Source organism: Dermacentor silvarum, chromosome 8 (genome assembly GCF_013339745.2).
Source record: "Dermacentor silvarum isolate Dsil-2018 chromosome 8, BIME_Dsil_1.4, whole genome shotgun sequence".
Lineage (NCBI taxonomy): Eukaryota > Metazoa > Arthropoda > Arachnida > Ixodida > Ixodidae > Dermacentor > Dermacentor silvarum.
In genome coordinates, this window is record NC_051161.1 from 175,055,752 (window position 1) to 175,081,124 (window position 25,373).

The window sequence follows — 25,373 nt, forward strand, 5'->3', positions numbered from 1 at the left end:
AAGGTGCCCGAGAATGGTTATTTCACAATGACCGAAGTGACATGTCAACTAGTTAAGCTGAAGTTTCGCAGCCCGAAACACAGCAAGGACAGTTGCGAGACGCTCAAGGTGGGTTGCAAATGTTGGAGCAAAAATGATTACGTCATCGAGATAAGATTGTCCATTTCAAGCCTCGGAGAAGAGCGTCCATCATTCGCGAACGTTGCTGGGGCATCGCAAAGCCCGAAGGGCATGACTCTGAATTGAAAAAGTCCATCAGGCGTAATAAAGGCTGTCTTCATGCGATCCTTCTCATCAACAGCGATCTGCCAGTAGCCCGAGCGGAGGTCAATCGAAGAACAATATTTCGCCCCATGTAGGCGCAACTAGCGAGGCCCACAGGCTAGCGGAAGGCTCGATGATGTTCTTCTTCAGCATCTTCGCGACTTCACTTTGAATGATGCTGTGCTCTGCAGCAGACAGACGGTAGGGGCAGCGATGGTCGGGATTTGCGTCTCCGGTGTGAATCCGATGAGTGACGGCGGCTTTCTGGCCGAGTGGGCGATCATCGAAATCAAAAATATTGCAGTAACTGAACAGTATGCGCCTTAGGTCTTCAGTTTCAACTGGAGAGAGGTCAGTAGCAATCATCTTATCGACGTCGTGGAAGGCTGACAGAGGCAGAAATAGCGGACGCGAGCGGAGATATCTGGCACTCGTGCACAGGTGTCTGATGGGCCATTGTCATGTTACTGGGAAGAACATGTGCAACACATCCAAAGTTGGAGAACGGGAAGCCAAGTAGAATTATCCACAATGGTGACAACGGTGCTTGGGAGTGCCATGTCATGCTGCAGATGCCTCGCAACAATATTTTGAATTTTTGGTGTGGGTTATACACACGGAAATAGGGCACATGTGGGTGACGTGTAAAGTCTATTCTGTGTATTTTTCAGAAAGATCCAGGGGCTATTTGTAAAATTTTTATGTAATATTTATGGTGTGTGAAAGGATGCGTTTGCAGGTGCCTGAACTAGATGGCGCTACCATACTGGCTCAGAATCGTGGTAATTGTGCGTTTTGTCTGAGTTGCATCTCATCTTCTGAGCTCGGAGCAGCAACCCTTGCAGTTAACAGATTTCAGTGCATGGGAAGCTTTTCCTCTAGAGTTGGTTACATTTTCGTACGTGAACGACAGGATCGCTTCGCACCTATTTGTGCCTTTATAGCCTTTCATGTTGCGTTTACTAACATGCACAACATCTCGTTGGCCGCGCACCCTTCATGACGATAGCAGCTGGGGTTTGTCATCCTACAGACAACTTGCCCGTCCATCCGAATTGGCAGTCGGCGACTGTAAGAAAGTTTTCAAAGCACATGTGCATTAAGGAATTCTTTTTTGATAAGGAAAGCTCGGGAAGACTTGAACATTGATGCTCTGTGACTGCCACGCACATGGTCGCCAGATACTGAATGATGCCCAGTACAGAAATCTAGTCTCAAGAGAAATTCTAGACACTGTAGCGCCCTCCTTTGGGCGGCGCATTGAACCCGGATAGCGCGCGCCCGCATGAGAAAAAAATGACGGCGCCTGGCCGTGGCACGTGAAGGCACGGCTCACGGTTCTTTTCTGGCGTCGATTCGGGTCAGTCGTGTCTTTCCTTTGCTCCTGAGGCATAAGCCTACAACAGGATGATACAGGGCTGTAATCGCAAAACTTATCTCAAAAGGGAGAAATTGTCATCCACCCAGGTGGAGCACGAAGCTGCAAAATATATCGTTCTCCCAGAAAGAAAGCTTCGCATTTAAAATAAAATGTGTCCTGGTCTAGAAATCGAACCTGGGAACGACGGTCGCTCTACCATTGGAGCTTGTCACGAGGCTAGCAGATCGCCGAGCAAGGGCAATTTCATGGACTATTTGAAGCACAGGGACACTGAATATGGCAAATCAGTACTTTAGAATCTCACAAGGTAGAGTAAGGTTCGTGAAAAAAAAAAAAAATTGGTTCGATCCCCAGACCAGGGCAAATTTTTCCTCACCTGCGAAGCTTTCTTTCTCAGTAACAAGTGTTCGCTCTCTCTCTCTCTCTCTCTCTGTTTTATATATATTGTGAGACGTCGACCGATGCAATGCCTTTATTTACGAGCAGTCGCCCAAGGCAGAGACGAAGCACCGCACGAGACAAAATATGATGATGAGTGGTATGTAGAGATGACGACGATATGCACAAATAGCGCTCACACAAGATGATGAGTCGTTTGTACAGATGACGACGACGATATGCGCAAAATGCGCTCACACTAACTCCCCCCCCCCCCCCTTCAAGAAAGCGGTCAGCAAGACCGCAAGCTAGAAAGGGTAGGTACGGCGCATGTAGGGTTTCAGGCGAGATACGTGAACGATTTCCGTAGTGCGGCGGCGGCGGTGAGTAGCTGAGCTGACAGCTGTAACGCAGTAGTTAACGGCAGAAGTTCTTTGCAAAATGGTGCAGGGGCCGAGATATCTGTGGAGAAATTTTTCACAGAGCCCCGGTGCACGAACAGATGTCCACAAAAGAACTTCGTCGCCTGGGCGGAACGAAGCAAAGCGACGCGTCGCATCATAGCGAATTTTCCTTTTGCCCTGAATGGTAGCGGTGTTGGCACGGGCAATTTCACTGCAGCGGGAGATGCGAGCAGCAGGTGCTGAAAGGAGTGTAGTGTCCAAGACGAAAGACGGCGCACGACCGTACACAAGGAAAAAGGGACTGTAATTTGTTGTACGTTGGACGGCAGTATTATATGCAAACATCACGAAAGGTAGGATGGTGTTCCAGTTGGTGTGATCGGGTCGAACATACATTGACATCATGTCGGACAAAGTTCGATGAAAACGCTCTGTGAGACCATTTGTTTGCGGATGGTACAATGATGTGGTCTGATGGGTGGTGTCAGAAGCCTGGAGGACTTCACGAAGGATATGAGATAGGAACGTCTTGCCACAGTCACTCAGGAGGACACGAGGTGCGCCGTGGCGCAAAACGATACTGTGCATGAAAAACTCGGCGACTACGGAGGCAGTACCAGAGCGAAGAGCAGCTGTCTCGGCGTACCGCGTTAGATGATCCACTGCGGTAACTATCCAGCGGTGACCAGCAGGCGTGAGTGGGAGGGGTCCGTACAAGTCTATGCCCACAATTTCGAAGGGGGTGGATGGGCATGGTAGAGGCTGCAGAGGACCGTCTGGAAGGGATGTCGAGCGTTTTCTGTGTTGGCATGACGCGTAGGATCCAACGTATTTGGCGACAGAGGTGGAAAGACCCGGCCAGAAACAACGCATTTTGATGCGGTCGTAGGTCTTATGAAAGCCCAAGTGGCCAGCCCCCCGGCGGAGGCAACACACCTCTTCGGCCTCTGCTTCACATAGACATAGAAATCGGCAGTTGCCTTTTCCTATCCTCCTCTTAAATCATCGTCTTTCTCTCTCACTTTCAATCTATCCTGTCTTCTTTTCACTTCCTTTTGCTTCCGTTTTCCCAGGCAGCTAGGTTAACCTTGTGTGGGTAGCCAACCTTGGATATCCCATATTTGGTTATAGTAGTGGCGTACAGCTAGCGTTTGCAGGACCAGTCTCTTCCAGGTATTGCAGCGTCCCCTAGTTGGGCTCCATGGTGTGTGGCTGGCGCTGCTGCCGAACACTCACCTATACTTATGGCAAGTTCTTTCCCCCCACTCACTGATCACCGTCTGAAACGAGGGCGCACCGAAGATGTTTTCCAGTTTTTTGGACGCCAAACACAGAATTTTCCCCGATTTCACGTGATCCACTCAGAAAAAAAACAGACAAATCAGTACGAACAATCTCACCTTTCCTTGTGTCAAAGACTCTGATTGATAATTTTGGACCAGGCTATAAAGCATCCAGGATGGCAAGCGGGGATCTCCTCTTGGAGCTCCATGATCTGAAACAATACGAGAAACTACCCAACCTAGTGGCATTTGGAGAAGCTCAATTAACAGTAACCCCGCACCGTACCATGAATACCACCCGTGGCGTTGTATCAGATGATGACCTGTTGCAGCTGAGCGAAGCTGAACTCCTAGAGGGCTTCAGTGAGCAGAATGTAATCAATGTTAAACGGATCAAGATGAGGCGCGACGGCAAGGAAATCCAAACCAAGCACCTGATACTAACTTTTAACTCAAGTGTTCTGCCCGAAACCATCGAGGCCGGATACATCAAGCTTCGTGTCAGGCCATACGTGCCAAACCTTCTACGATGTTTCAAATGCCAGCGGTTCGGCCACAGTTCACAGAACTGCCGAGGCCGACAAACATGTGCTAAATGTAGTTCCGGTGACCATGCCTCTGAAACGTGCGAAAACACTCCACACTGTGTCAACTGTGATGGCGAGCATGCCGCATACTCGCGGTGATGCCCGTCTTGGAAGAAAGAAAAAGAAATAGTCACGGATCAAAGTAAAGGAAAGCATAACTTTCAAGGAGGCACGCAGACGGGTATCGTACCTGCCAAAAACCAGCTTTGCCGAAGTGGCGCGTCAGGGGGCAGCGCCACATCGGCTCCCAGCGGCTGTCTGGCACACGCGCAGTGGGGGGCCGGCGGCGACGCCATCAGCCCCCTCGGCAGGTGCAGCTAGCGCTGCTCTGCCAACTCACAAGAAGGGGCCATCGATCTCCGGGCTGGTGGCCTCGAGGGCCTCGTCTCTCGAGGCGAGGCCTTCTCGTCAAACCAACCGCTCAGCGCGTGTCCAGCGCCTCGCAAGAGGCTATGGACACAACAACCAGCCAGACGGCGCCACTTGCGCCTAAGGAGCCGCGAGAGTCTCGCGATCGCTCCAAACAAGAAAAACACCGCATCACGGCGCCCGGAAAGGGCTCTGTGAAGCAATTCCTCTTTCTTAACACACAGCACAAAACCGCATTCAACATGGATACACAAATATTACAGTGGAATGTCCGAGGACTCCTCCACAATCTCGATGACATCAAAGAACTCCTACATAAGTATAATCCAAAGGTGCTGTGTATCCAAGAAACACACGCAAACAAATTTTCTCTGACAATACGCCATTTTTCGTAAGGACCGCGATGACACAGTCGTGTCTTCCGGTGGTGTGGCTATTGTAGTCGACAGAGGTATTGCCTGCCGGGAACTAAAGCTTTGTACGCCCCTAGAGGCAGTTGCTGTCCGAGGGGTGTTGTTTGACAAGCTGGTCACTGTCAGCTCTATATACATCCCTCCCAATTATCAACTACATAAAACCGAATTCCAAAACTACATAAATGAACTTCCGGAGCCATACATAGTTGTCGGAGATTTCAACGCACATAACACTTTGTGGGGAGACTCACGTTGCGATGCGAGAGGTCGCCTAATTGAAAATTTTCTGTTTTCTTCAGGCGGCATCATTACTTAACAAGAAAGAGCCTACGTATTACAGCGTTACACATAACACATATTCATCTATTGACCTAAGTATAGCATCGAGTACACTAATGCCATACCTGGAGTGGTCCGTTCTCAAGAACCCCTTTGGGAGCGACCACTTCCCAATTATGCTAGGCTTAACAGAACAAGATAGATGCTCGCCACACGTTCCCCGATGGAAGGTTGACTCGGCTAACTGGGAACTTTTCCGACAAATAACATATTTAAGCCGTGATGACATTGCCTCTTTTAACATAGATGATGCTGTGGCGTACATAACAGGTTTTATCATTGACGCTGCTGAAAGGTGCATACAACAAACTAATGGCTAATAAACGTCGCCTGACTTGGTGGAATGATGAATGCCAAAAAGCACGTAAAAAGCAACACAAAGCCTGGGGATTGTTTCGCAAATCCCCAACAGCTGAAAACCTGATAAATTTCAAAGAAGCAAAGTCACAGTGCAGAAGAACGCGTCGACGTGCAAAGAGAGAGAGAATTGTGAAAGGTACATTTCCAGTATAAATTCATACACCGACGAAACAAAAGTTTGGAGTAGGGTAAATAAACTAATAGGCCGGGAGTCACATCCCCTACCCTTAGTAAGTAGCCAAGATGATAGCCTGGAAGACCAGGCAGATTGTCTAGGTGAACACTTTGCATATGTATCAAGTGAATCGCATTATACACAAACTTTCCCGAAGTTCAAAGAACGAGAAGAGCGGCAGCCCCTTAACCGCAAAGGTTCTTCGAGTGAGGCTTACAATCGACCATTTAGCTTAGCCGAACTTAAAGCATCGCTCACATGTTGCAACAATTCGGCGCCAGGTGGCGATCGTATTATGTATGAACTGGTTAGATACCTACACCTTGAAACACTGAAAACACTCTTATCTCTTTTTAATGCCATGTGGGCGGCTGGTTGTATCCCGTCCTCACGGAAGGAAGCCATAGTCATCTCGATACTTAAACAAGGCAAAGACCCGTCCTTAGCCAGCAGCTACAGGCCAATAGCTTTAACAAGCTGCCTGTGCAAGCTGTATGAAAAATGATAAACCGGCGTTTAATCAGTTTCCTAGAAAATAACAAAATATTAGACCCCTTCCAGTGCGGCTTCCGAGAAGGCAGGTCGACAATAGACCACCTTGTTCGCATCGAGGCAAACATCAGAGATTATTCATAAACAGTTTTTACTTTCTGTATTTATAGATTTAGAGAAAGCGTACGACACGACATGGCGCTTTGGAATTCTGCGAGATCTTTCTGCGATGGGGGTGCGCGGAAATATGTTAAACACAGTCGAAAGCTACTTGTCTAACCGCACGTTTCGCGTAAGAGTGGGCAATGTTTTATCTAGAACATTCACCCAGGAGGCTGGCGTGCCGCAAGGGGGTGTGCTTAGTTGCACACTTTTCATTGTAAAAATGAACTCCCTGTATACAGTCATTCCACGCAGCATGCTTTATTCTGTGTATGTTGATGATGTACAGATAGGTTTCAAATCATGCAACATTGCTATCTGCGAACGACAGGTACAGCTTGGATTAAACAAACTGTCTAAATGGGCTGATGTAAATGGATTTAAAATAAATGCAAAGAAAAGTACGTGCATACTTTTCTCAAACAAAAGAGGCATGACACCAGTGCCAAATCTCACGATTAATCAAGAGGAACTATCTGTGAGCAGTGAGCATAAATTCCTGGGAATAATTCTAGACTCGAAGCTTACCTTTATCCCCCATCTTAAATATTTGAAGGCAAGGTGTCTGAAGACGATGAACCTTTTAAAAATTTTGTTGCGCGCAACATGGGGTAGTGACCGAAAATTCCTCCTGAACTTGTACAACAGTCTTGTCCGCTCACGCCTTGATTACGGAGCTATAATTTATAATTCCGCAATGCCAAGTGCACTAAAAATTCTAGACCCCGTTCACCATCTGGGCATCCGCCTCGCGACCGGTGCTTTCCGAACAAGTCCGATCCAGAGCCTCTACGTAGAGTCGAATCAGTGGTCACTTCATCTGTAGCGTTCATGTAGTAGTTTTACATATTTTCTTGAAGTACACGCGAACATTGAACATCCCTCTTATTCAACCATAAACGACATGACCACTGCCACACTCTTCCAAAATGGACCTGCATCGAGAAAACCATTCTCTTTGCGTGTGAGGAATCTTAGTGAGGAAATGGGTGTTTCGTTGCTTGAACACTGTCTTATGGCTCCAGCGAAACTGTTACCGCCGTGGCAGTGGCAGCTCATAGAGTGTGACACATCACTCGTAGAGGTCACTAAGCACGCACCAGAGGCACATATCAAAATGCATTTCCTTGAACTCCAGTCCAAGTACACATGCACAGAGTTTTATACAGACGCTTCTAAGTCACGTGACGGGGTGTCGTATGTAGCCGTCGGCCCATCCTTCTCGGAATCCGGTGTACTCCACCCGGAAGCAAGTATCTTTACGGCTGAGGCCTATGCACTATTTTCAGCTGTGAGGCATATAAGGAAATCTAAACTTCAAAAATCAATCATATTTACAGACTCTCCAAGTGTCATAAACGCTTTAAAGTCACCCTGTAAACAGAAAAATCCTATACTCATTGAGCTCTATTCCGTACTGTGTAGAGCGTATGTATCTAACCAGCATATCATTATATGCTGGGTGCCTGGCCATAGAAGCATTGAGGGTAATGTGCTAGCTGACCGAATGGCTACGTCAATAACATCGCACGCTACTAATCCTACAGCTGCTGTTCCTGCAACAGATTTGAAACATTTCTTGCGTAAGAAATTGCGAAGCCATTGGCAACGTCTGTGGGATGCAGAAACAAATAATAAGCTTCACTTGATTAAGCCACAGTTAGGTTTCTGGCCCTCCGCAACGAGAACACGGCGAACTGATGTCCTATTTTGTCGTCTCATAATAGGACATACATATGGTACTCACAACTTTCTATTGAGTGGTAATGATCCTCCAACCTGTGGTAGATGTGGCGAGAGGCTCACCGTCCTCCACGTCCTCTTGGAGTGTCGGGAAGCCGAAAGAGAAAGAAAGAAACATTTTCCGCTAGCATATCGCTATTGTATCCCTCTCCATCCTGCTATGTTTCTCGGTAAAGAACCGCTTTTTAACACCAACGCAGTCCTCGCATTCTTGAAAGATGTTGTGCTACATGTTATTAGCCCAATAAGTTCATAGCGCATCCTCTCTCGAGAGGATGTTGCTGTGATAGTTTTTATAGCACATGCCTCCAGGCCCTTGTGTTTCAAGAGCTCTGTTTAGGCACTTGTGCTTCTGGCTAATTTTCGCATCTTTAATATTTTGTAAGTCGTATCATTCCTTCGCAATGCATTGTTCATGTCCATAGTGCACATAATTAGTCATTGCCATAATGTTATTACGTATAGATTTTACGTACTTTACAGCGACTGTTTTTAGGCCCATTTACAGCCATGTCACATCTAATGTTCATATAGTCCACCATTCATGTACCATTAACAAGCCATTACCATCGTCCTGGCGCTCTTTGGCCACATCTGGCCCTTGCGCCAATAAACCACAATAGTCATCGTCCATCAAGAAATACCAACACATCTCATTCTGACATTTTCATCAAGCATTCTGCCCCAGACGATCCTAACAGGCTACATCAAACTGAACGTGCGACCTTACATCCCAAATCCGAGACAATGCTACCAGTGCCAAAGGTTCGGACACGGTTCGCAGTGTTGCCGTGGTCGACTCACCTGCGCCAAGTGCGGAGTGTGAGGCCACGCCTCACTGTGTAAATTGTGACAGCGAGCATCCGGCATTTTCTCGCTCCTGTCCAGGCTGGAAAAGAGAAAAAGAAATTATAATTATAAAGGTCCGTGAGAACATCTCATTCAGGGTAGCACGCAAAAGGTGCTCGCCTTTTCACAACACTACATACGCTGAAGCGACACGTCAGGGCGCACGGTTGCATCGGCTGGGGCAACCGCCCCTACGGTGGGAACAGCCAAGGCTGCCCTACCCTCCCTCAACTCAGCCACACCAGTGGCCTCTACAAACCTTGGCAGCAGCCAGGGCCGCAAAGAGGCATAGGAGGGCCCGTCAACCTCCACACCGGTGGGGGCAAAGGCTTCGTCCTCAAAGACGAAGCCTGTACGTACACATCGCTCTTTGGAGCGAGTGTCCAAAGCCTCGGATGAGGCAATGGACACAACCACATGCGAAATGGCGCATGGAGCGCCCAGGGTGCGACGAGGCTCTCTCGAGCACCCCAAAAAGGAGAAAACTCCAATTACAGGGCCTGAAAAGGCTCTGTAGGATAAGTCCAAGTACTCGACTAAGACACACAGCACCTTTCCTTCCAACGTGAACACAATAATTCAGTGGAATGTTAGGGGACTACTCCATAACCTAGACAACATTCAAGAACTTTTACACAAATTTAATCCAAAAGTGCTGTGTGTCCAGGAAACTCATCTTAACTCTAGAAACAGCAGCTTCCTCCGTCAGTATATTATTTTCCGAAGGGATCGCAAGGATGCTGCCGCATCATCTGGAGGTGTGGCCATAATACTTGATAGAATTGTAGCCTGTCAGCATTTTCCACTGCGAACCGCACTGGAGGCCGTGGCTGTTCGTGCTGTCCTTTCAGATAAACTGGTAACCATTTGCTCGCTCTATATACCGCCGAGATACCAGCTGCACAAACAAGAATTTCAGTCTTTCATTGATGAACTCCCCGAACCCTACCTTGTTCTTGGGGATCTCAATGCACACAGCGGTCTGTGGGGCGACTCTCGCATCGATGCGTGAGGCCGTCTAATTGAAGACTTTCCTTCGTCATCTGATGCGTGTCTGCTAAACAAAAAAGAACCTACATATTATTGTCTCGCAAACAAAACATTTTCCTCCATAGATCTCAGCATAGCTTCTCCATCCATATTACCTGAACTTGAATGGGAAGTTAGAAAAAACCCTTATGGGAGCGACCATTTCCCAATACTGCTGAGAGCACAAAGACAATACGAGTCTCCACCACATGCCCCCCGGTGGAAGGTCGATGCAGCGAACTGGGAGAAATTCCAAACACTTACCAGTACGATCTCATGGGATGACATGTCTTCGCTCGGAGTGGACGGTGCCGTCGAGTATTTTACTAGCTTTATAATTGATGCAGCATCAAAGTGTATTCCCTAAACAGGTGGACTTTCTAGCAAACGCCGTGTTCCGTGGTGGAATGAACAATGCCGGAATGCGCGTAGGCAGCAGAACGAAGCATGGAGGCAGCATCGCGATTCTCCTACTGCTGAAAACGTTGTCAGTTTCAAGAAAATCAAGCCCCAAAGTAGGAGAACGTGCAGACAAGCCAAGAGAGACAGCTGGCAAACATTTTTATCAAGTATTAATTCGTACACGGATGAGGCCAAGGTTTGGAACAGGGTCAAAAGAGTAAGAAGACGACAAACACATCCACCTCCCCTGGTACACACGCAGGGAGACAGCCTGGAGGACCAAGCGAACCATCTGGCTGCACATTTTGAACATGTGTTCAGTTCTTCACACTATTCTCCAGCATTTACAAGATACAAATCAGTAATAGAAAGAAAAAAAATGACCGAAAGAGCACTGGGAACGAACCGTATAACCTACCTTTCTCCCTAGCAGAGCTGCATGCATCACTAACCTGTTGCAACCAATCTGCCCCAGGCTCTGACCGCATACTGCATGACATGTTGAAAAACCTGCCCTCTGAAACGAAGAAAACCCTTCTTTGTCTGTATAACTCTATATGGACCTCCGGCGAGATCCCCTCTGCCTGGAAAGAGGCCATAGTGATCCCTATCCTGAAGCAGGGCAAGGATCCATCGTCCGTATCGAGTTACTGGGCCATAGCTCTAACGGGCTGCCTCTGCAAAGCTTTCGAGAAAATGATAAACCACCGTCTGATACATTTCCTAGAATCAAACAAGCTGCTTGACCCATACCAGTGCGGTTGTCGCGAGGGTCGATCCACCATTGACCATCTGATACGTATTGAGGCACAGATACGTGAAGCTTTTGTTCACAAACAATTCTTTTTATCTGTATTCCTAGACATGGAAAAGGCCTACGACACCACATGGCAGTTTGGAATACTGAGAGACCTCTCCCACTTTGGCGTACGTGGTAATAAGTTAAATGTCATTGAAAGTTATCTGGTGAATCGCATATTCCGTGTTCGAGTTGGCAATGCATTATCACGACCTTTTGTGCAGGAAACTGGAGTGCCACAGGGTGGGGTGCTCAGCTGCACTCTCTTCATTATAAAAATGAATTTCTTGCGTCTATGCATCCCACGCAACATGTTAATTTATTCAACGTACGTCAATGATGTACAGATTGGATTTAAATCGTGCAATCTTGCAATCTGTGAGCGGCAGGTTCAGCTTGGTCTGAACAAGGTGGCTAAATGGGCAGACGAGAATGGGTTCTGCCTAAATCCACAAAAGAGCGCCTGCATCCTTTTTTCTAGAAAGAGAGGACTGTACCCCGACCCCGACATTGACCTGCAAGGACAGCGTCTACCTGTAAAAACGGAACATAAATTCTTAGGCATAATTCTTGACGCAAAGCTAACATTCATACCACACCTAAAACATCTAAAAAACAAGTGCATGAAAACAATGAATATTTTAAAAGTGTTGTCACGCACTACATGGGGTAGTGACAGAAAGTGTCTGTTAAATTTGTATAAAAGCCTCATACGAACACGCCTAGACTACGGGGCCATAATTTACCAGTCAGCCACCCCAACCGCGTTGAACATGCTGGACCCCGTCTACCATCTAGGTATTCGCTTGTCTACAGGTGCCTTTACGACAAGCCCTGTAGAAAGCCTTTACGTGGAATCTAATGAGTGGTCACTCCACTTGCAGAGGACCTACACAGTTTTCATGTATTTCCTCAGAGTGAACGCAAACAGTGAACATCCCTCATATACCACCGTAAATTATTTGTCCAGCTCCCACCTATTTCATAACCGGCCTGCAGTAAGAGAGCCCTTCTCGTTGCGTGTGAGTAGTCTGGCTGAGGAAATGGATGTCCCACTCTTTGAACATCGTCTAATGACACCCACTATACAGGTCGCACTGTGGCAGTGGCAGATTGTAGACTGTGATTTGTCCTTTTTACATGTTACGAAGCACGCCCCAGTTGCACACATTCGAATGCACTTCCTCGAACTGCAGCATAAATACTCCTGTCCGGAATTTTACACCGATGCATCAAAGTCCCATGCTCGTGTCTCTTATGCAGCGGTTGGCCCATCATTTTCAGATGCCGACACCCTGCACCCCCAAACGAGCATTTTCACAGCAGAGGCTTATGCAATACTGTCGGCTCTTTAACATATCAAAGAATTGAAAATACCAAAAGCAATCATCTGCACAGACTCGCTGAGCGTAGTAAAAACCTAAAAATCTCTTAAAAGGCACAAAAATTCAGTAATAGTATCGCTTTATTCATTAATATGTAATATTTATGCATCTGGGCAGCATGTTGTGGTGTGTGCTGGGTGCTAGGACACCGAGACATCGAGGGAAATGTACTGGCAGACCAGATTGCCACATCCATTGACGCAAAAGCTGGAAACACATCTATGCCCGTCCCTGTTCCCGATATGAAGCCATATCTACGCAAGAGACTTGGAGTCCACTGGCAACGTTTGTGGGACGCCCAGAGTCATAACAAACTTCATTTAATTAAGCCTCGCTTAGGGAACTGGCCATCGATCACGAAATTTAGAAGAAATGATGTCCTATTCTGGGTAGGCTTGGAATAGGACACACTTACGGCAGGCACAATTACCTGTTGTCTGGAGGCGAACCCCCGACCTGTACTAGATGTGGGGAGGTACTTACTGTGCTTCACATCCTAGTACAGCGTCCACTAATAGAACCTGAAAGAAAGAAACACTTTCTTCAAGCCTATAAGAGAATATACCCCTTCACCCAGTGATGTTTTTACATAATGACCCGGTATTTCAGCACGATTCAGTTTTAGCGTTTTTAAATGACATCGACATTTTGCAAGTTCTTCGCCCGAAAGATTCGTAGCGGCATCCTCTTCCAGAGGACGCTGCTGCGACAGCGTATTTGGAATGCACTCTCCTCCAGGCCCTTGCTTCTAAGGGTCTGTGTGAGGCAGTAGTGCCTTGTATCACTTAACTTTTTATACTATGTTATGTTACATTCGTTGCGCCCCTATCACGTCATTGTCATGATCTTATCAATTTTTTCTTTTACCCACCTTTAGTGCGCAGGATTTTAGGCCCCTTCACAGCCACCCTACACCTACCCACTATCATTCACACCATTCCTCACTCGGTACACCATGCCTTGGCGCTCTTTGGCCATAGCTGGCCCTTGCGCCAAAAAACAACATATATCATCATCACTTTTTCAGTGGCTTTGTAGCAGTGGGTTTGCATTACGTGCTACAACTGAAGAGACATGCCCTGCTCTGGAATATTCGCCGATGTCTTCCTACATTACAAAGAGTGATTGATGCAGAGAAGAAGAATGGCTGACTGCAAGTGCTGCGTGATACCTGTTGTAATGGTTCCCTTTCCACGCTGCTTCGTGCTTGTCGAAACCCTGATGTTATTCGTTTTCTCTGTCGCAACATACTATTTGGGTGCATCTGTTAAGGGGCTTTGTGATGCAGGTTGGTCACATGTGCTAAAGAGAGGCAGGGAAGCACGAGCTGCACCATGTAGCACAGCAACAAGTTGTGACACATATTTCTTATTTTGCATGCTATGGAGTATGTGGATGTGCCTTGAAGGCACCAACATCAAAGCACAGTTTATATAATATGTTTTAATTTAAATAATACTCCACTCCACTATGCTGCACCAAATACAGCAACACAGCATAGCAATATACAATGAAGCTGTTAAGTCAGTTCCGCAACAGTTTTCGTACAGTGGTGTGCAACGTCCATATCAAATGTAAAACCTGTGTCAAAGCCTCAAATTTGGTGTAAAACAGAATGGCCAATGACTATGTAAAATAAAAGCGATCCTTGCAGATACATATTTCATTTGAATAGACAATGTATGTGCGCAGCTAGTGATCCCAAATTTTTGTTCTGTCGCACCTTGGCGGTCAGCTAGGAGTTTGTACGGCTGTGGTCGTGAACGCTGGCGCTATGGTGCTGCAACACCACCTGCGTGGGAGACGGCCATGCTCGAGAGCTGATCGAGCCAGCAAACAACAGAGGATGCGAGAACTCCCTTATACAGCTTCGATGTATCGCTTGCTCAGGTTGGCGTACATCTGGAAAGGATTTCTTTTTTATCAGTGGAGATTGTCTAGTGCATATGCAATGCAGTGCTAAGGCAGTTTCACATGGTGCAATTTTCATTGCACCAGAAGTAAGATTTTCATCACATGCTACAGAAATTGCAATCGTACTCGTCATACGCCCACTGCGGCGTTAGGCCACCAAGTTGGTGGTTAACCTACCTGGCCATTGGTCACCTGGTCAGAAACTGAAGGAGTGTGCCACGATCACTTGAACAACCCCGACCTGCTCCTCAGTCCCACTTCATGGTCCAGCTGTGTCTTCTAAAACTTTGCAATTGGTTGAAGATGCTGTGGTTTGTTGCCTTGCCGGCACCAAATCTGTTTTCCAGAGAAAACAAATTCCTGGGTTTCTTTTTCTTTCATTGTTTTTTTTTTTTCCACACTAAATCATCATCTGCAGCCGACGATCCATAAGATGTCATCGGTTCTTGGGAATTTCGTAGCACTGGGGGTGGCAGTGTTTCTGGTTGATAATTTGGTATTTCATTCTGTAACGTGAATAGCCTCATTTTCTTGGTCGGTTGTTTATGCCTCGCAGATGAAGAAAATGGAGATGTGGAATCACAAGCCATGGACACAATGTGACGGCAGCAGCATGGGCACATCCCAAGAGGTTGGGGACTTCACTTCTGTTTTGCAACAAAACATCATTTTTATGTGGAAGGTGTAGAGCCTAGCAATGTACAGAAGCAAACAAAGTATTATGTTTCAAAAATAAATGTGGTGATATGAAGGTTTTTTTTTTTTTTTTTTTTTTTGTTTCCTGTTGCGTGCAATGGGGACAGGTGAAAGATCTCCTGGTGGTCAAAATTATTCCCACCGCCTCTTAATCAAATAGTGGTTTTGGCACGTAATACCCCAGAATTAATTCAGATCTTCTTTTTCAAGCTTCACATCTGGTGAAATGCCATTTACAACAAAAATCTGCTAAAGGGGACAGCAAGCCTGATGTCATGTAGCCAACAAGTGATGAACAACTTTAAAAGATGGTGCTCAGGTATATTTGTTTTGCACCCAACGCGGCTATGCGATGTTTCATACGTGGTAGGCAACGCTGTACTAGTATACTGTGGCTGTGCCCTTGAGCAGTATTTCAAATAAAACGGGAGTCTCCCTCTGCATGTTTGCAGTTGGCCTTGATGCGCAACGCTTTCTGCCGACTTCACATATTTGTGCTTCCAGTATGCAACATACTTGGTCATGGGGAGTGGTTCACATAAACATGGCGCTCCACTCGTGTGTTGGTGATATGAAAGAGCAACACATGATGCCCACTTACACAAAACTGTTGGTTGACCTTCTTCACTGTAACAGCGCCACCACCAGCGGGTCGTGGTTTATCATAACATTGCTCTCCTTTACACAAAGTGTAATGTTCATGCCTCGAGGGGAATAATGCAATACTGGATGCATTCTCCTGGTTGACCTCCTTGATGGAGATGATGAAGCGACTTTTGGGCCACAAGCCAGTTACCCACTCACTGGGTTTTGGTGGTGTAGTAGGTTCTGCTTCGGCTTTTGGTACCTGTTCGCTGGAACTCTCTGTTGTCGGTGGCATTTGTGATTATTGCACATTTGCTACATCTGAGCCAGTCTCATTGTTTCTCTCCTGGTTTAGCTGCTAACTCTGGCCCCAAGTCACCGTCGCACATCCATTCAAAGCAGTATCACTGACAGAGGTGATGAACTTGTTGCCACTTACCTGCGACACATACCCATACAGTCCACACTCGCAAGGTTCCCTTTGCCTGTGAAGGAGTTTGTGCCTTTAGATATCTGAGTGCCTCTGGAATAGTCCTCCACAGTGTTGGTACAGGTGTCCATTAGGGATGGTCGATTAATTTTTTTATTCAGTTAACGATTAATCATTAATCATTTTAGCCTTTAATCGATTAATCACTTTCGATGCAGGGTTTTTATCAATTAATCGAAATTTTTGCCGGCCACCTTAAAAAGGTTGAAACACAGTTATCTACTTTTCTAGAACTCTATCTTAATGTTTGAGAGGTGGAACCAAGTTAGAAATACAAGTGTATAAAGTTTAGTCTTTAATTTGTTGAAGACTAAATAGAGTTGGCACTAGTGGCCTTTGAAAATATAAACATGTGTTATTAAATGACACTTAGAGCAGCACTAAACAAGATAAATAGCACTAGTGAATTCCTGTACAATACAGTTAAACAAGAAATAAGAAAAATGGCACAAGGGAAAGGTGAAGTTGAACTATAATATGCAAGGAATTGCAATTATATGTCTGGAATCTGCATAAACAATGCAACATTAATCAGATTGAGGCTATCCAAAAGAAAGCGATCCACTTCATATGCCGTAGGTACGATAGGGATTTTTCACCTTCTCCAGCGCTTTCATCCCTCGGCTTACAACCGCTCTCAGATCGTCGACGCACTGAAGTTTTTGCATTGCACTAACTCCTCTTGCAGTGTATCTTCAGACTCCTGCAAAACCATCTAATACTAGAAGTTACCTAAACATTGCGCCTTATTTTGCCCGTATGGACACTTTTAAATACAGTTTATTTCCCTGTGTAATTGAATACTGCAATTCTTTGCCTGGTCCTACTCGTTCTCTTCCTTTAAACTTATTCTTAGCAACCATTGAATAGTTTTGGTTTATATTGGCTTGTATTGTTCGTATTGCCTTTAGTATTTATTATTTGTCATTGCTCTGCTTTTCACACCCACTCCTGCAATAGCCCGATAGGGCTGCGTATGTACAAATAAAATTTTTTTAAATAAGCACAGGAGAAAAGAATTATTGGAGTGAGGCAGAAGTGAACATGTCTAACGCTGGATTTCAGAGGCCATCCAATTTGTTGTGCAACTAGTGTTCGTTCCCTGGGTGTCACCATAGACAGCAAGATACTGCGGGGACGTGTGGTTGAGAGTGTTGTGGCTGCATCAGTGCAAATAAACAACACACTTCGTCACTTGGCAGGCGTATGTTGGGAAAACAATCCAATGTCCATGCTTACATTGAACGCTGCACTCTATGAAAGCCACATTCTCTATGAGTTGCCGCTCACATATAACCATCACCAAGTCAATTCGAGCGCTTGGAGGCAATATATAGAAAGGGACTTCGCTTGGCGATGGGAGTTCCTCGGGGAGCTTCAAACAAGTTACTAATGAAGCAGTCTCTACCACTCCGCCTTTTGGTATCTCACGCCTTGTTCATGCAGCTATTAAGGCTCTGCGAGTCCCGCGCAGCCACGGCACTTCTCCGGCGGCTAAGAGCAATAACTCGCTCCCATTTCCATGCGGCGCTGAACACCTTGCCATTTTCAGGATTGGAATGGCCTAAACGGAGTCGTCTCAACCCGCCATGGTCTTTTTCGGACGTTACCTGCAGGCTTGATGTACCCCAGCTACCGTCAAAACGCACCATTCCAACTGCCGAAGCCAAGTTCCTTGTACTGGACCACTTGAGCACAGTGTATCAAAGCCACCTACAAGCGTGCACAGACGGGGCGGTGTGTGCACAAGCAGATAGCTGCGCAGCGGCTATCTGTTTACCCTCCCTTGATGTATCATGGTCTGGCCACCTGGATTGCGTAATTTCGTCTACAACAGTACAAAGTACTGCAATTACCACGGCCTTGCGGAAACTAAGGGTCTATTCTACCATGAATATTGTCAGCACCATGAGATCGTGGTGCTGACGGACTCAAGTCAGCATTACAATGATTACATCTTAGCCTACCTCGGCAGAAGTGACACACCCCTGATCACACCCCTGGTGACACACCCCTGATCTCGACTCATAGGAGGCTCGGGCGAGACAATTGCCGGCTATGTATGCCAAGCTAACCCTGCCTCCTGCAAAACCACCACCGCCACCACCACAAAAACCATAGTTTAAGATTTTAAGGCCCGTGCTCTTTTCTACAGAGCAAAGGAATGTCAATTGGCTGGGATCTTGGGGTGAAACCAACACCTTCTTTGAATGGCCACGCAACCAGCATGCGAGAACAGACACTCGGAAGCTGCAGATTTGCTGGAATCGACATGAACTTCATCGTCATGTCAAATACGTGCTCCAAACCGGCGCACATGCTGTGCCACGTCTTTAGTGGACTGGGAGTGGCACGACGATCAACGATTAGGTTGCTACAGTGGAATCTCGATGATACGATCACGGCTAATACGATTTTCCGGATGATACAAATTTTCTGTGGTCCCGGCTGAGCCCCATTACTTTGCAACGTGCTAGAGAACGGTTGTTACGAATTGATTTTCGACCCGCGTTGGTTGATACGAATAAACGCCGCCCCACCGACGGCCGCGAAAAAGAACAGCGCGCAGTCACGCGCTTTCTCCCTTTCTCTTTTGGTGCGGAGGAGCGGATGCGGCGCCGGACAGCGCGGAGGCCGCGACTGGGGGCGAAGAGTTTGACGCTGACGCGGTGGCACTTTTCTTGCTTTTGCGCGCAGCTGCCCCGCCGCAGCGAGCGAAGGTTCGTTCGGTCTATCGCTTCAACAGAAACTGAGCGGCGTAAGCACAGCGCATACAAAGGTCAGAGCCGTGTGGAGATCGCTTTCAAGATATGGTGCGCGCGACAACCCCGACAGTCGGCACAAAGTACAAGAACGCATTTCTTGGCAGAGTAGAAGTCCCGCCTCCCTCCTTGCCTCCCTCCTGCGCTGCCTTCCTGTTTTGCTCATTTCGGTGGGAGATTGCGTCGCCAGTTACCCTTGCGCCCGGTTGCAAGATACGCATTTGGTGCCCCGCAGCATAGTGTCGCCTCCCCCCCCCCCCCCCACCTCCCATACCCCCGGCCTGTCGCGCGACGGAAGCAGGGCCGGGCTCGACTGGCGCGCCCAGCCGTGAGGGAAGTCGCATTTGCTCTCTGTTGTGCGTTCGCTCTCCGTGCGTGAAGGCGCGCGTCCCCCGCGCTAAAGGCGCGCTTTCACTCGCACATACGGCGTGCGGTGACGATTTTATCGCCCTTGGACTCATGCTCCACATCTCATGCTCCTCCTCCGCATCGCCTTCGTTGATCTCCTCTCCCGTCGGTGGGCGCACCTCGTTGAGAAGCGTGCTCGCTCCCGTCCTTGTCGGCGAGATTTTCCAGAGGAAGCCGCATAATAAGCGGTATTTCATCTCACGCGGATGCACTGTAAGCGGTATGCGCATACATGGAGTTCTATGGGAGGGTAAACGGGAGTCGGAAAAGGCCGCGTTGTAGCCAGTTCTGCGCTATAAACAGTTACGTTATAAGTGATCCATACTGTAAATGCTTTTTATGTGCGCGTGCCTAAGTGAGTTCACCTCCGACTCTTTAATTTAGCTAGTTTTAATTGTGTTTCGATTATACGAATTTCGGCTAATACGAATATTTTCCGTGACCCTGTGAGATTCGTATCTTCGAGATTTCACTGTATAGTATGCCTTGAATTGCGAGGGTATTTCAGCCTCCGTCTTCGGGTGGCGTGTGCGGTGGAGGTAAAGAAAGGGGAAGCATTTGGCTCGACATCACTGGGGACTCGGATAAACAGTCGCTCTACCACAGCCGCACAGTCACTGCTCGCGCTCCGCCATTCTAGTATGATTTCAGTATTTTCGCGCAGCTCCTGTCGAACTCTCGAAAACGATTAATCGAACATGTCTAATCGATTAAATTAAAGGTGGACATCGATGAAGATTAAGCATTTTGCGGGATACTTTTAATCGATTAATCGTTCATTGATATTGCCAACCCTAGTGTCCATCAGCATGCTTGCACTTGCAGTGACGATAGTGCTCGTAGAGCATTACAAATGCCTGCTTCTGGTCATTATCACCTGATTTCTCAGAATTTGTGGCCACCTATCGGGGTCCAGGTCTCAAGTTCCGTACCTAGACACTTGTGCCAAGCTGAGGTAGTTCTGGCACCCTTGTTCTTCCACCTGTGGAGATGGGTTTGCACAAGGCTTACCCTACGAGCGACGGTCAGGAAAGGGTACGGCGCTCCTTCACTCCGCAACGCGCAAAGGCGCTACGGCAGGGTTCGTCGACTCTCCGACACGGCACACAGAAGGCTCCAGAGTCAGATCGCCAACAAACACGGGTTTATTCACCCAAGATACAGCTCAGTGCTACAGTCACGGCGCTTACGGGCCAAGGCTCACCGCCAGACCGATCGAGTATGCGCGCCGGCTACGCTTGGGCTAACCAGGTAGCGGTCCGCCAAGAGGGAGAACGAGGAGTCGTCAGAACAAAGCTCTCATGTAACCACCTCGTTGCGGCCCTGTGAGCATCTGCCGCGGCGAGGAAGCGCTCAGCGGACGAGAGCTCGGGTGGAGAGGGTGCCCGGGGGCCGCCGCTCGGGAGGCCAATCAGGGCGCGTCCCGGTGGCGTCTTTTCGCGGGGCAAGTCCAATCCCGGGGGGGGGGGAGATAAGCACGGTTTGCGCGGGAAAGTAGCTCCAGCGTGCTAGCCGTGTCCGCCATGTTGGCGGCGCGACGGCGGTTCCCGGAGATCGAGCTGAGCGCCACGCGCGAGCTGGGGGACGAGGCGCAGGAAGGCACCTCGATCCCTATACACTGTAGCTGCTTGAACCCAGAAACGGTGAAATTCTGGCCTCATAATGTTACACATAATCTTCCTTGTCTGAACAACCCTTTCAGCACTGCCATTACATGCTGGATGGTATGGAGGAACTCTGTTTGCTCGCACTCCATTTTTTTTTTTTTTCAAGAATTATTCTTATTTACTGCTGACCATTGTCACTTACCACAACATCTGGAAAGCCATGGGTGGCAAGCAATATATTGTTACGTATAAAGATGCACGGGAATGACTATATACAGGTATATTTACAAGCGCATAGGCATGTAGCTCTGTCCAGAACGAAGAGCCTGTGCCAGGTTAAAACATCGTCCTCTTCGTCCTTTCAATCATGACAGGCTTGCTCTTGGTTACTGAAATAACTGTTTCGTAGCAATATTGTAGCCACCACTGAAGAACTGGTAACACGAGCCACCTTCACCCACTTGGAAAGTGCATCAGCCAACACTACAAATTAGACATCCTGCCAAGGTCCCCCGAAGTCAACATGTAGGCATGACCTGGCACTTCCCGGAAAAGGCTATGGTTTCTGCTGCGTTGGCTTTTCACCTCATCAATACGCCTGGCACAGCCATTAAACTTTGTTTCGATGTCTGCATCTAAGCCTGGACACCACACATGGCTCATTGCCACCATCTTTTCTATTCCAGGGTGTGCCTGGTGCAACACAGCTGCCCAAAGGGTTGTCACTCGGCCCTGTTGCACTGAGCACTCATACATGCAATGAACGAGTGGCTTCCACTCGTTTCCTCCGAACTTCCTTTGTCCAAAAATTTTCTAGACCATTTTTAACCAATTCATACTTTAGGCATGCAAACCTCATTTTACCTCTTCGTTAAGCAATATACAGGATTTTCTATGTTATCGTTAACAGAATTTTTTAAAACCACCCGTGACATGTAGCACAATTATGCTTCTTGAGCTAGATTACTCTCAGAGGCAGACATTATTTGCTCAAAAAATGAAAGTGAATATTTGACTAATTAACACATGTTTGCTAATTAACTTCTAAAGTAATTACTTTACACCCCTGATTGCAATTTACTAATTGCAGTCGGTGACTTCTAAAGTCATATGCACTTCGAACAAACTCTAAGAATGACACCAGTTTTGAGATAATGTGTTTCCATGTTTGCAACAAAATACATTGGTGTTCCAGTAATTTTTTAGCTTTGATGCATAAAAAAAGGCGTCTTGATAAAAAAAATCGCTGTTTTGCCCGAAAGGCGGCGCATTGATTGCAATAGCAAATTAGTAGACAGCTATACAAAGTAAGGATAGTGGTTTTAGCAGCCATATAAACTCGTAAATATTCGCTTACTTACTAAATTAACGAGCATGGTGTCACGAGTGTACAGACAAACATAAACACATCTCATTCGATGAGCGTGGACACTCGCTGGCATGAGGAAGAGCGGCAGCAGCATCGTGCTGCCTCTCGTTTCAACGCGAAATAAGCGGCGAGCGCACATGAAGCTTTTGGCACCTTGTACTTATCGCAGAGCGCTTTCAAGATAGGGCCTGCGCGGCCACCACCAGACCCCCCTCCCGGTGCCTAGCGCGTGGTGAAAGATGGCGCACTTCCTTCCTTGCGCACGTAATAGATCAAGCAACCATCCTCGGCTCACCGTTGCACGCTTTCACTCACGCCTACGGCATACGGTGCGCGGCGACGGCGGAAATGCGCCTGAAGTGTCCATATAATTGCTGTTGCGCTAAAGGTAAGCTCAACAACAATGTATCTTTACGGCAAATTTTACTGTGCTTATCTCAAAACTGGTGCTAGTTTCAAAACTTGTTCCAAGTGGATGTGCCTTGTGAAATCACTGGTTTCAATTCATGCCTTGCAATGTGTGCACTAAAGTAATTACTTCAAAAATCAGTTAGTTAATTGTGTTAATTAGTCAATTATGCGTACTGATTTTCACACTAAGTAATGTATGCCTCTTTGAGTATTCCAGCTCAGTAAGCAAATTTGTGCTAAGTACCACAGACAATTTTTTAAAATTCTGTTAATACTAAAATAAAGCACCTGGTGTTTGTCTTTGCTAAAACGGTACAGTCGAAAACAAGCAAAATCCTTTATTTTGCTGTGCTTCAAGGTCAACTATTCTGCAAAGCAAAGTTCAGCATCAATCAAAAGTTTTCACCTTTCTTCAAATGCTAAGGCAGGTCATGAGGTGTGAAATTTCATGAAGCATGGAACGGTGTGCAGAGCTTTGTCACTGGGCTTGCACTAGGCCCCTTCCCGAGACACTTTCCTGTTGGGTCGTGTTGGCTCTTCTCCATAGCAGGCTAGTACGATAAAAAATGGTGCACTGTGGATGTTTTTTCCTCCCCCCCCCCCCATCAGAAGCTCAACCGAGCTCAGGCAGTCACATTAAGAATGATTCAAACCAAATCTTATCCCACACCTTTTGGGCTTAACGACATTGACCAGGATTTTTCTAAGGAATGTAAAAATTGTGGACACACTCCATGTCTATTTGATCATATGTTCTGGCTGTGCCCCAACCAACGGGCTTCGGATCTCAGCAGTGAGGAGGACTGGAGTTGGCGCATATCCAGCGAAGATCAACTCCTGGCCGTCCGGAGAGCTCACGACATCGGGAAAGCCTACTGGTGCCTACGAGGGCGGAGCCACCGACTTAGCCTGGGGGCTTTTGCCCTCAGGCCCTATTTTCTCAGGACCAAAATAAAGTTCTTGCCATGCCATGTGAGACATTCGTTTCCCAACACACTGCGCGGTCAGCCATGCTTTTCAACTTGTGATGGGTTCTGGTAATTCTCGTCTCTTGTGGTTGATCGCTTCTAGCCTGTGCTCAAGTTGTGACAACTTTCCCCGGTCCTTCTGGTACAATAAAAATGAATTGAGCAATAAAAATGAAATGAACTCAAGGCATTGCCTGAAGAGTTCCTTGTAGTTCTTTTTTTTTGTGCTTCCGTGCCACTAGGTAGGAGGCGATGAACTGATCTATCTTGTCAACACCCTGCCATTGTGCGATTATAATTGCACAGAATAGACGACTTAGACCTCTCCATTAGGGAGGCACGTGCTGCAGCGGGTTCAGCAAGCGGACGTCTCTCTCCCCAGGGACGAAATAACGTAAAGCTATTCCAAGCTGTTTTTATGCTCATGTGGGTGAGGCCCGAGCCATGTTGACCTGTCGCGAAGGGCTAATGGCGGATTTGGAATAAAAAGTTGCAGTTTCTCCCGAAAGGCGAACCAATCGATTGCGATAGCAAATTAGTAGACAGCTATACGAAGTAAGGATAGTAGGTAGTTTTTATAAACTTGTAAACATTCGCTTACTAACTAAATTAACAAGCATGGTGTCACGTGCACACAAGGAAACGTGAACACATCTCACTCGTTGACTGCGGAAACTCGCTGTCAAAACTTACTAACCATGTTGACACCATAATTTGAGACCATTTTCTGCTATCATGAGCGTTGGCATGTGTATATATAGTTCGATTGTGATGTTTTCGGCTTTACAGGAAAACACGCGCCATGCCACCGCTCGACCCACTCTTCCATATTCTAGCGCTATATATATATATATATATAGCTACAAAGAGCGCTTCTACTATGCGCTTGGTGTTGGTTTATGTTGTGTTTCATCGCGGTTTCGAAGTGCGCTGCCATATTCCATTATTCCACCAAAATTCAGATTCGCCTGGTCCAAACTGCTTCAAAATCAGATTTTATCTGCTCCAAATTGCTCCAAAATGCAATTTTGTCTGCTCCAACTGCTCCAAAAAGCAATTGCACTTGCTCCAAAAATTTCTCAAAAATGACTTCGGGCAGTCCCACCCCATGACTTCGGGCAATCCCACCCCTGTAGGGGTGTGACTGCCCGAAGTCATTTTGGAGAAATTTTTGGAGGGGTGGGACTGCCTGAAGTCATTTTGGAAAAATTTTTGGAGAGGTGGGACTGCCCGAAGTCATTTTGGAGAAATTTTTGGAGCAAGTGCAATTGCTTTTTGGAGCAGTTGGAGCAGACAAAATTGCATTTTGGAGCAAATAAATAAACCAACACCAAGCGCGTAGTAGA

At 47.0% G+C, this 25,373-nt stretch overlaps 1 protein-coding gene across 1 annotated transcript in view; it reads left to right on the top strand.

Annotated features, from left to right (window-relative positions):
* The window catches only part of LOC119461859 (THO complex subunit 7 homolog), a 51,965-nt gene extending 36,479 nt beyond the window's left edge, over nucleotides 1-15,486 (top strand). The window contains exon 6 of the mRNA XM_037723231.2: nucleotides 15,288-15,486. Coding sequence (XP_037579159.1) covers nucleotides 15,288-15,334 — 47 coding nt within the window. The 3' untranslated portion in view covers nucleotides 15,335-15,486. The remainder of the gene's footprint in view (nucleotides 1-15,287) is intronic.
* Nucleotides 15,487-25,373: the final 9,887 nt, after the last annotated feature.